We start from the raw sequence: 15,822 nt of genomic DNA, 5'->3' as shown, positions 1-15,822 counted from the left end.
TTAGCTTGTATATCTGCTATTTTGGGAAAATCTTGGAAGATTTGTTCAAATCTCTATAAATACATTTTTAAAGCGAACATTTTTAACTCAAATCTTGGCTTCTGGGGGTTACTGGCACAAAAACTTTTTTGAGATGGGGGTTGTCCGCGGCCAAATACATCACAATTATGACATTTTACTTGACCATTAATTGTCATACAAATGATAGCGATTTCTGATTTAATTGTGTGGCTTTTAGGCTAGATATGACAAAAAAAAACTTAAATACACAAAGAAATTACTGACTGACTGATACCAATAATCAAAATAAATAATGTATTATGGCCAAAATACGCCATATTTAATATTTTATACTCATATAGTGGAAATAGTCGATCTACAAGCTCACAACGTGTCACAATGCGACACGTTGTGAGCTTAGTTGTAGATCTACTATTTCCACTATTTTTTTAAAGTGTTTAAAAATGTACGACTAATCTCAAACAATTGCGATTAGACGATTATGTAATAATTGTGACAGACAGGCCTAAATACATTATCTATTTGGGGGTCCTTGACATGAAAAGGTTTGAGAACCACTAGCTCTAGGGGGCGGTAATGTGGCGGCACTACAGCTGCAGCGTAGACGGAAATGGCAGAAGAAGAAGAGTAGTCGTCGTCTACAGAACAGAGGGCTAACAGAAGCATGCTAACCAGTTAGCTTGTTATGTGAGAACCACCAACATGGGGGAGGCAGAGGTGGCTCTAACTCCGACCGACGAGAAGCCTCCAGACTCGGCTCTGGTGGAGGACTCCTCGGTGGTCTGGAGCCACGAAGTAGAAGTGTGTTTATTCCACGCCATGCTCGGACACAAGCCAGTCGGTAAAAACACACAAAGCACACACACACAAACACTCATAGACTAGACATGCACGCACACACACGGTAAACACACAATAAGTTAAACCGGGGTTAGCTTCGACCGTTAGCTACGTTGATGCTAACACAAAGAGTTAAAGATGCCCAAGGTTTCAACGGTGACGTCACACAACTTGAACGTCGTTGTAAAAGCGGAAGTGCGGACTTCAGTCTAGTTGGTGGGAGAAAGTACCGATACTGCAATGTAGAAATACTCTGTTACAATTAGAAGTCTTGAATTCAAAATGTGCTTGAGTAAAAGTACAAAAGTATTGTTTTCAAAATGTACTTTAAGCACCAAAAGTAGAAATGTACTCATTATGCAGAATGTCCCATTTCACAAGTTTTCAAATGTATACAAATCTTTCGAAAATCGCTGAAATGCATGTTTTGTAATTATAATCGAAATCTACAAAGTAACTCGTAAACTGAAGTTTTCAAATAATTGTAGTGGAGTAAAAGTACAATATTTGCCTCTGAGATGTAGTGGAGTTGAAGTAAAAGTACTGAAATTTGGAAATACTCCAGTAAAGTAAAAAATACCAAAACAATTTACTTAAGTACAGTACTTGAGAAAATGTACTTAGTTACTTTACACCACTGGTCTTACTTCATGTCGTGACTGTTTGACGTCAGAGTAGTAGTAGGACGTATTTTAGACCCACAAAACACCAACAACTTAAACTTTCTTCGAACAACATTGAGGACCTCATGACCTCACACACACTCAGTGTTGCCAGGTCTGTTTATTATAAGCTTTGGGACTTTATGGACTTTGGGCTTGTACATGTTGGTAGTTGTGGGGTTTTTTTTTGGCTTGTTTCTAAACTGTAGTTATTTATTTATTTTTCCTAATGTTGTTTAAACCAGTGGTTCTGAAACATTTACATGTCAAGGAATGTAATTATCCAAGAACCTCCCATCTGAAAATATTAAGTGCCAGGAACCCTGTACAAGATTTGTGTTGTTAAAATGTTTTTAAAATATTCTAAATGTTCTCAATTAAAAAATAAAAAGCAGATCTACAAGGTCACAACGCGTCGCATCACTACGTGTTGTGACCTTGTAGATCTACTATTTTCAAATAGTCAATGTATAATGGGTTTAAAGTGCTCATGAGGCCTAAGTAGTCGCTTCTTTTGAGCTCGTTTTCATAGACCTGGTGGTTGCTTGTCACACAATCTGGCAACACGGCACACACGTCCGGATTGTTTGTGACGTCACGGGCCTATCCTATGTGTCTGTCTGTCTTCAGTCTGAGACACAAGATGCTTTTTTTATTATTATTTGACGACGGTCTTTTATTGAAACACTTTTAACTGTTGTTAGTTTGTTGAAAATAAATGAATACAATTAATAAAGAGGCGATCATTTCTTTCAGCTGAAGTTTGAATATTGTTCAGTCAATTATCTCTCTTATCTGATAACATCTCATCTTTATTTTTAGGTTTTACTGGTTGTTGTTTGTTTGTTTATTAATAATAATAATAATGGATTTTATTCATAATGCACTTTACATTTGTGAAAATGTATTAACCTATTAAGACCTGAGGCCAATAGTACAAATATCTAATCAATCCATAATTGCTACTATATCAGTGGTGCACAAAACCTTTTCATGTCAGGGACCCCCAACATTATATCTATTTGGCCGCGGATATGATGTTGCAGGGACCCCACAGAAGCAAAGATTTGAGTGAAAAATGTTTGCTTTAAACAATATATATATATATTAAAAAATGTGCACAATATTTCAAGATGTTTCAAAAATAGCAGATCTTTGGCTATTTTTGAATAGCCAAAGTACACTTGTTGTTTGTTTGAGAACTTGTGTGTGTGTGTATATATATATATATATATATATATATATATATATATGTGTATATATATATATATATATATATATATATATGTGTATATATATATATATATATGTATGTGAATCTGTCACATAGGACTCAAAACAGACGCTATAATTAGCTTTCTTCAAACTCCTAAATGATGCGCCGTCATCACAGCCTTAATGTGATACCTCTCACTAACTATGACTGTTTTCTCTGCAAGGGATGTGTTGTATTGTCAATGTGTGATTTGTTATATGTTTGTGTTTGTTTGTTTTATGTATGATTGATTGTGTGATTTCTGTGTCCTAATGGCTGCTTGGCACAAAAGGAATTTCCGCAAGGACTAATACAGAATCTTTTTATTAAATTACAATTTAGAAGAATATTATTTTATGAAAACAAAAAAAATATTGATCGAATACTTTATTAACAGTTTGCAAAAAAAAAGGGGCACGGTGGCACTGTCGGTAGCGCTGTCGCCTCACAGCTAGAAGGTCCTTGGTTCGATTCCTGCCGGGAACGCTGTTGGTGCTGGGAGCGTGTTCTCTCCTCCGCGTCATCAGTGCCCATACCCTAGGTGGGGTTGGCGAAAGGGCCCTTCTGTGTGGAGTTTGCATGTTCTCCCCGTGTCCCCTAGGGTAGGTACCCTGAGTACCCTCACAAAAACATGCAGTAATCCTGGTCTCTATACTGCCTCCCCCTTGTCAGCCGGGGCGCCTGATGGAGGGGAAAGGAACTGGTTGGAATAACGTGTTCCTTCCACTCGCTACGTCTAACCAGGGAACCTCCCCTTGTCAGTTGATAAGAAGGCTTGTTATGCATTGAAGGAGGCATGAGCTCGGCTCTAGGCTCTCCCGAGGCTGGCAGAGGGAGTGTAGCGCCCAGGATTACTTAGACAATTGGCACTGGGGGAAAAAATGGGTTACAAAATCGTGGGATAAAAACATTTAGTAAAAAGAAAAACGGTTTGCAAAAAAAAGCCCAGAGGTACAATTCATCGAAACATTTAAAGACAAAACAATAATAGGGTGAAGGGGTGGGGACAATAATAAGATTTAGAGGGAAACGTATGAATTGTTATTCCATTATTCACAATTATTTGTCTCTGTGTGTGTCTAGGAGTAAACCGTCATTTCCACATGATCTGCATCAGAGATAAGTTCAGCCAGAACATCGGCAGGCAGGTGTCCTCTGCTGTCATCTGGGATCACCTGGGAACCATGTACGACATGCAAGCCCTGGTGAGGAGGAGCACTGTGTGTGTGTGTGTGTCAGGGTTTCGGCTTGTGTTTGGCATTGAACATTGGAACATATGAAGCCTTTTATAGGCTTCGTAATACAAAATTGCACAGGGCAGATTTGACAAATAACTGAAATATACAAATTATTAACATTTAATAACTGCATAACATGTAAAAATTGCAGAAATAGCTGATCTACAAGCTTACACACTTGTAGATCTGCTATTTCTGCTTTTTTAATATTTGAAAATGTGTGAAAAGTTTTCAACATGGAAACGATTATGACGATTATGCAACAATATGCAGATATGTGTCGTGCACCCAACTGATCATTACACCTCGTTACGTTAGCGCTGCGCTTCTTTCCACTTTTATCACAGATGCAATCTGTTCCTGTGTTATAGTTTCCTAAAGAATATCTATCCCATCATGCAGAGGTGTCGCTTGACTAGATTGCCCAAAAAAAAATCTGAATACAGTCAGGAGGTTGTGAATTAACTGCTTGCGCAACTCTGTCGCAACAAACTAAAATTATGTTTCGGTCTTTACATCCCATTCAAACTTAATATGCAGTTAACTGCAGCTTTTGTTTTGTTTTGTTAATGTTATGTCATAATGGTGCAAGGATGACTAGTTTGCCTGCAATGTGTCACCAACTTACACCGCTTTCTCCATTGCAGTGAGTCACTGTGCTTGCTTGTATAATATCCACGACTCATACCCGTTTTATTATCGTAAATTGGGTCCGGGTTGATTCAGATTCTATTACCTCGGGGCCCGCTGGGTCTGTTTATCATAACACCCGAAACAAACCAAGAAGACCCGTACTCAGTGCTGATCATTAGAGAAACCGAACACAGCTGTGTAAAGCTTGATTTGTGCTTCGCCGCATGATGGTGTTGCTAACCTACAACGAATATGCTGATTTATCAGATAACTGCAGCGCACAGCAGGCTGTCAGGAATGAACCCACACTGACATTAAGATCACGATAAAAACTTTAAATGATTGATAGGTTTTAATGGTTGTAAACTATGTATTGCAATGTCGTGTTACTTCATCCATCCATCCATCTTCAACCGCTTCGGGTCGCAGGGATAACAGTTCCAACAGAGATTTCCTCCAGACTTCCCTTTTACTTTTATCCAAATAATAATAATATTAATAATAGGCTTAAATGATAAAATAGCCTAACAACATCACTTTCTAAATCGGCCACCATGGCTGGTGATGTTTATATATTATAATTAACGGCCAATAAAAAATAGTATTGGTCAATGGCCAGTATATACCGACTAACTGAAACCTTGGTGTGTGCATGTACATGTATATGTTTCTAATTGTTCTTATGAGCTTTCAATGTGGGTATTTCTCCATTAGCTGACGTGTGTTTGTGTGTGTGTGTGTGTGTGTGTGTGTGTGTGTGCTCAGCATGAGTCAGAGATTTTGCCGTTTCCCAACTCGGAGAAGAGCTTCTCTCTGCCTGATGACATCATCCAAGACGTTAAAGAAGGTATGAGGTCATCAACTCCCACATGCAGTCACACACCCCGGGACTCCCTCTTCCTTTGGTGTGGCGCCCAGGTGGCGCCTAAACCCTAACCTTTAACTTCACCAAAACTATGCCTAGCCTTAACTCTAACCTCACAGAAACTATGCCTAAACTTAACCTCAAAACCACGTCAACCCGGGGTAAACACCGGGAAAAGAGTCCACACACACCTCATTAACACGACATCATCGATGATTGAGCCAAATGGGTTGGGAAAATAACTCAAATGTGTCTGTGGTGTACTGTGTGGGCACTGGGTGGCGCTGTGGGCTCAGGTATATGGGTGGGAAGCATTCTGTTATTGTCAGGCGAAGAACAACCTGCACTGCATGCTTTGAACACCTAACAAATAGTGAACAGTGTTTTAATAAGCACGTCAGCCCCGTTCAGCTTGGGTTCAAACCAGAGCATGTGAGCGGAGCTGAGCTGGGGGAAATGCCGCTCCACACTCCAGGGGGCTGTTGTCATGTCTGCTCTCCACTCATGTTGATCTCTCCCGACTTTTCCCAGATTCTCTGTTTTTGGTGAAAACAAGCTATATTCAACTGCCAATAACTAAAGAACGGAAGATCGGTTGTGATTACAATTTTTTTTATCTGGTAGATAGAAGAGACCCTACATACGTGTCCACATCATGGCTTCCGTGGGCCGTCAAAATAAGGTAAAAACGCTGGCGGATTAATTAATACCTGGTAGTTCAGAGATCAGGGACGTGCGCCGCTGTGTACTTCTGTTGCAGTGTTGAGGATTTCTTTGTGTCTGACCATCCGTGCTAGCTGCTCAAACATGTGGTGCGCCCGCTGCTCCCGACGGGAGCGGCTTGTAGCAGCAGGCGGTCCTCTCTCAGAGTTCCGTTCCTACCTTTTTTATAAACCAGCCCTGCTCCGATGCTCTGGTTCAAACACCTCAGTAGCTGGTGTTGGACTGAGATCCTTTAATAATGACTGTGTGCGTGTGTGCTTTTGTGCGTGTGCGCGTGTGTAGGGAAGCTGGGCTCAGAGGAGGACGCTAAGGAGGAGTTCAGGATGGAGAGAGAACCTCCCAGTACTCATGAAGAAGGTATGACACTCCTCTTCCTCAGTGTTTAACGTGAACCCTAGCGTCACTATTCTGTTGAGTTATTGTAGGTTTTAAAGGGATAGGTCACCCCCAAAATAACTTTTTTTCTATCAATTACACACCCCATGGAGACTTGAATTCATGGATTTTGTTTTTGTGGCATTCCTAAGCCAATAACTTGATGACCGGCGGAAAGATGCTAATGTCTCCGGGAAAAAATGACATTTTGGCGGTGAACTATCCCTTTAACTGGTTAAGAATTTATAATCACGAGTCTGCAGACAACCAATTAACATTATCATTATCAAAGAAGAATAAGGATATTTGTGAATCAGTTATTTAACTGATTATGACATAAACCGTATATTTACTCTCTCTCTTCCCCAGGCAGTAACTCCTCCACTAAGCTCTCGGAGCGAGGGAGCAGCAGAGACAAGGAGAGGGACAGAGAGAAGGGAGGAGCGGAGGGGGGCGGAGGAGTGAAGGAGGCCGAGAAGAAAAAGAGGAGTCGTGCGGCGGAGAAGCTCCTCTCCTCCTCCAACCCGGCCAGCCCAGGAGGAGTCAAGAGGAGGCGCAACTGAAGACTGAGGAGGAGGAGGCCTGGGGGTCAATCTAGTGCAGCGGTCCTCAAACGTTTCGATTTCAAGGACCACCCATAACTCTGAGAGCGTACAAATGGAACCAAATGGACCCGGCAAGGGTCCATTTGGTTCCATTTGTACGCAATCAAGAGTTACAGACCTGTAAGGGCCCATCTGTAACCCTCTCAAGGAACCTTGAAGGGTCCCTGGACCCCCCACTTGTGGTTCCTGACCCCTACTATCCTACCAGGACCTCTGGTACTGCTGGTGTTGTTGTTATCATCATCATCGCTGTCGGGTCGTAGAAACCTTGTATCGTCCAAAAGCCCTTTACTTTTCAGGGAAAAAACTTGTGTGTTCCAATGTAGTTCTTATTTAGCCACAAAGCTCTTGTTAAAACCTTTTCATTGGTTCAATAGTTAATAACCAACAGACACGGTGGGCCCTATTTTGCGCATCTTAACACATCAACTGCCAGGTATTAATAAATTAATTAATCCCGCCACTGCCAGCGTTTTTTACCTTATTTTGACGATCCACAGAGAGCCACGGAAGCCACGATGTGGACACGGATGTAAACAAAAGCTGTCTGGCGGGAGGGGGAGGGTCTCTTCTATCCACCAGAACACAAACATTTTACCGCGATCGTCCGTTCTGCTGTTATCAGCAATTGAATATGGCTCGTTTTCACACAAAAAAACGAGCTAGATGTGTTTTTTTATATCTCATAACATGGGGTTACGGGGGGGGCGGGGTTATTTCTTGGGGGATGACGTAATTTCCGCTTCTATCATTCTCTCGCAGTTAGGGATCATTCATAGGTTGGTGAAGAGCAAACATGATTTTTTTTTTAAAGGACGCATATATGCGTCCTTTGCAGGAAGTGTGTTAAGTACCAGGTCTTATGACTTAACTTAAGGTGTGGCCAATGCTGTTGGGCCTCTCAAAATAGCCAAACAGCATTGGCCACGCCTCCAGGTCTTAAGTTAGGTCATGTAAGACCTGGTACTTAAGCTGAGCAAAATGTGGCCCTGTATCTCAACGTGGTCCTCAGACGAGCCCTACAATCTGCGACACACTTAACCACTTTCACTTTCATCAAGTAGGTCATTTATTCATGGAAGAAAAAGACATACGTATAAATGTGGAGATACAAGGTTTGGGTCCTGGGTGGATACAAGGGCAGCTCCAGTGCCAGGAGGTGGTGACTGTCCTGCAGCCCAACGGTTGCGAGTTAAAATCCCCTCTCAATGACCAATACTTTCCATCAGACAGCCAACGTTTCCTTGAGCAACAAGCTGTTTTCCTCTGTTGAATCTCTGGATCAATGACACATACAGAACAGCAGGGGGCGGCATACTCCAACAACAGACTGGAGGAAGTGTGTGTGTGTGTGTGTGTGTGTGTGTGTGTGTGTGTGTGTGTTATTGTACATGTGAGGGTCAAATGTCCCCACAAGTATAGTAGTATTTGAGAAATAGACATTGTGAGGCCCGTTTTCCTGGTCCTCACTGGAGAAATGGTTGTTTTATGGTATCTACAAGCTCACAACACGTGAGCTTGTAGATCGGCTTTTTTTGGGGCCATTTTCGGCTATTGCATTCCTAAAATTTGGATGTCCTCACAAGTACAGTAATACTGTGTGTGTGTGTGTGTGTGTGTGTGTGTGTGTGTGTGTGTGTGTGTTGATGCAAGTTGTATTTCCTGACCGTTGATGTGTAGTTTTACATCACAGCTTATGTTTGTTTATGAGTTATCTGTTATCAAACATAATGTAGTTTTTTTTTATGACATTGACTTTGTGTTAATTTATTGTTACACTTGTGTTTGGACGTCTGTCATTAAAGCTGTGTATCAATTGTGTTTGGCTTATGGACTGTTTTCTGTTTAATGCACTCAGGGTGCACAAAGTATTGATACTCTTGGTTAAAGGTAGGGTAAAGGCAAACCACACTTTTATTTGACCTATGGGGCGGAATCTGCCAATGCTTTTTAATGAGAATTGTGTGGTCTTGCGCATCTTTCCACGTGTCGCGCACACTTTGCGTTTATTTGAAGCAGATAAATGCTCGAGACAGATGCTGCTTTTCCCCCCTTTGTCCAATCGTTTGAGTCAATGGTGGCTGCGGGGAGAGTCCTGAAAGTGAGTGACAGGTGCGTCACTGGTTATTGAGACAGAATGCGCTGCAAGCTACTCAGTTTTTTAGAATGCGTTGGCTGCAAAAAACTGTCGGCCGCGCACAACCTGAGTTTAACAGCGGGCAACCGTATTTTGGTGTGACCGTGCCCTAAGTCACTTTAATATTTGTTAAATAGCTCTATTCTGATAGTAATTATTGCTATAGAGTCTTTGTTCACTAACGGGGGTCTCTATGTCTCTTCCGCTCTATAGTAAACTGAAAACACATTTTCAGGTTGGGATACCGATTGTGTCAGGATAGAGAACTCAGTCAGGATACAGATTAAACAAGTGAAATGGAAGTGATGACACTAAGAAATTAGCAGACAACTTGAACTGGAACACTATCAAAATGAAGCTGATGAATGGGTAGGCTACTTGTAACTGATTGGCAGAATTCTTTTTACCTACCTAAAACATTATTTTCTGTTTATTAAAGAGATTGGGAGACTCCTGTTACTGAACAATAAAACAATATAGGGCTTTAACATTTGAACTAAAAACTTAAAAATATACCCTACCTTTAATGAAAATGCACAATTAATAAAAAAAAAATCACACCCTGTGTGAAGTGGGCGGTGTCTTGCTAGCTAATCACAATACTGAATGGAGTCAACCAATCATGTACAAAAGATAAATACATTTATTGAAACACTCTTTATGATGGACGAAACCATAACTCGAAAAAAACAAAGTTTTGGTTTTTTTCGAGTTATGGTTGCTTATATAGGGCTATGCACATGTGTCATGTGACACTGGCCAATCACAGTCCTGAATAGGCTGTGATTGGCCAATCACAGCGCAGGATAATTCTACTAATTTCCTGGGCCCAGATCACAGCGCAGGAGTTAGTACATTTTTCCAAATCTCACTTATAGGGGCGGTTTCACCGCCCAAAAATAAAGTCTCATAAAAGACTAGGACGTTTGTGTGTAGCAACGTCATACAGATGTAACCATCACAGAAGTCCCCATCTGTCCTGCACTTCTCTTGCGTGTGTGGGTGGGTGGGTGATATGACATGAAATGATCTGTCAGTATCCTTGTTTTATTGGTTATTCAGGTGAAATGCAGAATAAAGCTACCCAGACTGTAATTATTGTGCAGGACAGAATTTAGACATAAAATGGATATCAGTTACAATGTCTGATCAAATGAATATCAAATATCAAAATATTGAATCAAGCTACTTTAAGGGGACGAGGGGGAGTCCGAGTAGACGTAAAAATGACTCTTGACATTTCGCACTCCTTCAGCTATCAAAGGGAGGAGAGTGAGCTGATACTGACATCAATCCTGACCTTCACATTTCTTAACACATGCACACAGGTGCGTACACACACGCACGCACGCACGCGTGCACCCGCATGTGTGTGTTCAGACAGGAATCCAGAAGAAATAGTATGAACATTCAGAGATATAGGTGACAAGACACTTCAAACTCTATCTATGAGACTTTCTGTAGAATGATGTCAAATGGAATGTAACTCATGACCAAGAGAAAAAAGGACTCCATAAGAGTAGTCTGCTTAAAGAGATGATTCAGGGATGAGTGGATAGTCTGATTATAAATGCTCAACCATCATCATTCAAATCATTAATTAATCACAATTATCAACTGCAATTAATCACATTGTTATTCTGTGACTGCCAGACTCCCAAGTTGAGGAGAACTGTTCATATCGATCAGTTTTAAAGTGGCAATCCTTAAAGCAGCTGAAAGTGAGACGTTTTGGTCAAAACACATGTTCAGGTGGGCACCCGTAGGCGGGACCACATCACCCCTGTACTGGTCTTTGTTTTTAAAGCACTAAATGGACTAGCACCACCCTACATGGCTGAACTACTGGGCCCCCCTGACAGCACCAGGCCACTGAGATCCTCTGACCAGAGGCTTCTCAAAGTCCCAAACACCCGGTTGAAGCAAAAAGGCAACCGAGCCTCTGGAACAGCCTTCCGTCCACTGTTAGGTTCGCCCCCTCCCTGGACACTTTCAAATTCCGACTCAAAATACATACTGGCTAACTGATCCCATTTCTTCCCTCATTAGCATTGCATAGAAAAGGCTCTGGCAGTGGCCTATTAATAAGCTAATTGATCGCCATGGCAACCCCAGCATAGGCTTGATTTGGTGAATTCCCCACATGTGCCAAATTTCCTGCACCTGTCATTGATTAGTTTGTTAGACAGTCTACTTTCCACAGTCAGTCAACCCTCTCTCCAGTACACATGTTCTCTACTAGCCTACTTCACAAGTATTTGTCCACCTCTCATCATCAAGCTTTACCTTCCTTTTCCCAATTCCCACAGTCCTTCCACTTGGTGTGCATAGGTGCAAATATGTAAGTTTATTTGCTATGTAACTGTTGTAACAGGAAGAGTGGGTACTAAGGAAGATATACAATTGTCTATTCGGTCCGAAATGTTAAAGTAAGTAATGTAAGGTAGCCTACACATGATTAGATCATGATTTTGACATTTGACATTTTTAAGGCCCAGTATTTCTACAATTGCTACAAAACGTGTAAATAGCATGTTCAAATCATGTATAGGCCTACTTTACATAACTAAAGACCATTTTTCAAATATTTGGTTTTTTAACATTTTGCACAAAATAGCAAATTTTACAGCGAGGTGCCCACTTTTCCTTCGTGCCCACTCTTCTTGTATCCGTTGCGGTATATAGGCCTACATGGTGTGTGTGTGTGTGCCTTTTGAGGTCAGGGTGTTATTTTAATCCTGGTTAGTCTTTATGTTAGATGGCAATGCTCTGTGTGCATTTATGTTACTTTGTAAGAGCTGCCTGTTTTATCCTAACCTTATAGTCATTCATGTTTATGCTAATTGCGTTGAATTCATCTTGGTTGGTTGATGTTGATTGTTTTCTGTTTAGAGCACTGCCCACATTTTATGTTGTGCCCATGTAGGCAACCTGTAGGCCTGTCTGGAACTCCAGTAAAGTCAATTGCACTTTCAATCCGGGAACGCATCTGTGTCATTTTAGATTTTAGCTATAACCATTATTTTATACTTTTGGCTATAAAAAAATAGCAGATCTACAAGCTCAAAGCGCGAACATTTGTAAAATATTTTGTCCAGGGACCCCCAGAACCAAAGATCTGAGTTACAAATGTTCGCTTAAAACAAAAAGATTTGCACAAATTGTTCACGATTTTTCAAAAATAGCAGATCTACAAGCTCGTAGTGCGGCACTCGGTGCCGCGCTATGAGCTTGTAGATCAGCTATTTTTTAATAGCCAATATAGCATTTTGTGTATAGGGGTATTTGCAAGAGCAAATTTCCCTTGCCATGAAGCCCAGCCTTTGCTCAGTTATCTCATTAGAACTAGTAACCATGACAACCAGTAACCATAAGTAGTAACCTTAACCCATTGAGACCAGGCCTATTCTACAAATGCCTTCTAAATCAGTAGTTCTCACACTTTCAGATGATATCTGCTATTTGACAATGGGTATACAATGGGTTGGTATAGGATATACCTAATATCTAAATACTTAATCAAGCAACGTAAAAATGTCTGGGGTGCTCACACAATTCTGAGTAGATTTTAAGAAATAAATGGGCCAAACATGTTTGAAAGTGAAATATCCCTTTAACATGAGAATTTAATGGAATTTATAGGTGAATTCTCGGCTCTATGAAGCCCTCAACATAAAAAGGAGCTTTTTGACTAATGAAAATTTGGAGGGGTTTAGGTCTGCTGATTGCTTGCTCAATTAACAAACATATAAAAGGTTGAACAACTGTGTTGGGAGTCGGAGCGATTATAGTCAAACTATAGAGAGTGAGACATACTATAGATGTATACTATTGAGAGAGTCATGGACCCCAAGATATTTTTCAGATGTTTGAAGAAATCTTGAATTTCAAGAGAAACAAAACATTTGCAGAAGGCCTCACCAAGCAGCAGAGGTACAAACTAAAAAGGGCCAATCAATATGTGCTTAAGGGTATGTATTCTGTTACACTATCGATCTTTATTTAAAGTACTTTGTTCATTAACCTTTTAAAATTCTTTGAAAAAACATGGTCTCCTCACGCATTAGAAGGACAATATCAGTCACCAGGACCAAGAACTGGTGTTTTCGATTAATCCATCATGGTTAAAATGGAGTTTGAAGTTATAATGGGTTTGTATAGGAAGGGGGCGTGTCTGATAAAATTACTATCAAATATCTAAATACTGAATCAAGCAAGAGTAGACGATAAAATGTCCCTTTAAGAGTAAATTGAACATTTTGACATGTATTTGTACTAGATGGAATGCTTAATTACTTATGCAGTAGAAGCAGGAGCCCCATTTTGCCAAGGTAAATGTGTTGAATGCTTAATTTTGGTGCTCAAACACTTGAATTTCCCCATGGGAATCAAAAGAGGAATCTAAGTATCTGTATCTCATCTCTCTATATGCTATCTATGTTGGTGGTGGCGTCGGCTGCTGAGGCAAATGCGGTGTTCAATGAATTCCATGCCAGTAGTATCGGTGGTCACTGTGGTGCGTGGTGAGAAAACACACCACGCAGTGATCCACCGATACTACTGGCCTGGAATGGAGGCCGACATCCGCAAATGTGTAAGTTGAAAGGGTCAAGGGTCATCCAAATGTGTATATATCATTTGTACATGCAGGCCTATTTATGCAGGGCCTACTTAGGAAAACAATGGCAATTCAAACACTCGTGTGATTGTATATCCCCTTCACTTACTGTTTGTGCTTGACCAAAGTCCTGTGATATACATTAATGTGCATATCATTTGACTTAAGATCAAGGAGTGCCCTGGTTGCCAAAAGAAGCAGGGTAGCTTAAAGGACAACCCAATATCAACCTATAACAGTGAGTGTTTTGCAACTGAATATCCCATGCATCTAAATGTGCAAAGATAGGCTACCAGCAATCATACAGATGTCTAATTGGTTTCTTTTTTAATCACTTTTTTTTTCAGGTCCAGGAGCCATTTGAACTTGTGGGGATTGATCTGATGAAGTTGAAGAGGACGGAGGATGGAAATGAATATGCGTAATGGTTGAATACTTCACAAAATGGTCGGAGGCGTACCCACTGAAGTCAAAACACGCAGGGGAGGTGTCAAAGTGTATCTTAGACTTTGTTTACAGGCATGGGGCCCCGCAAAGGCTCCTTTCGGATCAGGGATCCGAATTCCGTAATCAGGTACAACACTCGTCAAACATTACAAATTATACTGTTATTTTATTTTTTATGTTGGGGATGGGGCTCGTACCATTGATCTGAATTGTGTTAATTTAATTGTTTTTATTATAATTGTTTCCATTTAAAAACATTTCTTAATTGCTTTTATACTTTTATGCAATGTAGCACTTTGAGATTTGTGTCAAATTGTGTTCCAAATCTATTATTAATGGAATTTATAGGTGAATTCTCGGCTCTGTGAAGCCCTCAACATAAAAAGGAGCTTTTTGGCACCCTACCACCCGCAGACTAATGGCCTGGTAGAAAAAATGAATGGAACCATCCAGAAGTAAGTTGTATACTGCCAAATTGGCAGATACACCTACAGTACACAACATGAATGCTGTAGACTATATTAAATGCATCTGAATGTCTGCTATAATGTTATGTAATGTGAACATTTTCAGGTCGCTGATAGCCCTGTGTGAAGATCACCCCAACCAGTGGGACAGGTACCTCCCAGCTGCATTGTTTGCACTGAGGACGTAGAAGCACCTTACACCTTACCACACAACACACGCCCTTCTACCTCCTTTATGGGAGAGAGGCAAGGTATCCCTCAGGAATCTATGTGGATTATGACGTAAGTGGATCCATTTGGAGGGGGGGGGGGGGCAGTAAATTAGTAGCAGAGCACCAAATGAGTTTAACCCCCTTTATACATTGGCAATTTGAAAATAGCCAATCTACAGTCTCACAACGCAGTACGACACGATGTGAGCTTGTAGATCTGCTATTTCCCAACATGTATGCCAAATGCATATTGATTTGGGGGTCCTTGACATGAATACATGAAATTGAAAACCACTACTGTCAATAACCCCACCTGGTGTTTTTGTACCTTAGGTGACACCAGAAGATATGGAGGCCTATTGCGGGTCGGAGGAGGTCTGTGAGGGGCTGAAAAAGCAGACACCAGTGTATGAGGCTGTGCAGGGCAATGTCCTCAAACAACAAGACAGGGTCAGGAAGAGGAAGCTGGAGCAGGGCTGGGATGACAAGTTCACAGTTGGGGATGTGGTGTTAAAGAAAAACATCAGAGAAGAGCAGAGAAAGGGAGGAAAGCTGGCACCAGAGATGCTTGGCCCCTATACCATCACCGAGAAAGGGGAAAGTGGTGTACTTGGTTGGGGACCAAAATGAGAAGCTTATTGCTAATTTGGACCAGCTGAAACGCTACATCGAGCCAGAGGAGAGGATTCCAGCGAAGCTTTTAAAGCTAGCTGGAACCTTTCCT

The 15,822-nt window shown here is 41.1% G+C and overlaps 1 protein-coding gene across 1 annotated transcript; it reads left to right on the top strand.

The window, feature by feature from the left end:
* Positions 1 to 657: 657 nt before the first annotated feature.
* mrgbp (MRG/MORF4L binding protein) lies at positions 658 to 7,291 on the top strand. The gene is made up of 5 exons (XM_080444247.1): positions 658 to 862; positions 3,862 to 3,983; positions 5,415 to 5,496; positions 6,520 to 6,594; positions 6,982 to 7,291. Exons 1-5 carry the CDS (start codon positions 724 to 726, stop codon positions 7,173 to 7,175), a joined length of 612 nt encoding a protein of 203 aa, XP_080300373.1. The 5' UTR covers positions 658 to 723; the 3' UTR covers positions 7,176 to 7,291.
* The last annotated feature ends 8,531 nt before the right edge of the window (positions 7,292 to 15,822 follow it).

The sequence above is a fragment of the Gymnoscopelus braueri genome (genome assembly GCF_963280865.1).
Source record: "Gymnoscopelus braueri genome assembly, chromosome: 12".
Lineage (NCBI taxonomy): Eukaryota > Metazoa > Chordata > Actinopteri > Myctophiformes > Myctophidae > Gymnoscopelus > Gymnoscopelus braueri.
This window is presented reverse-complemented; position numbering and strand designations above follow the sequence as displayed.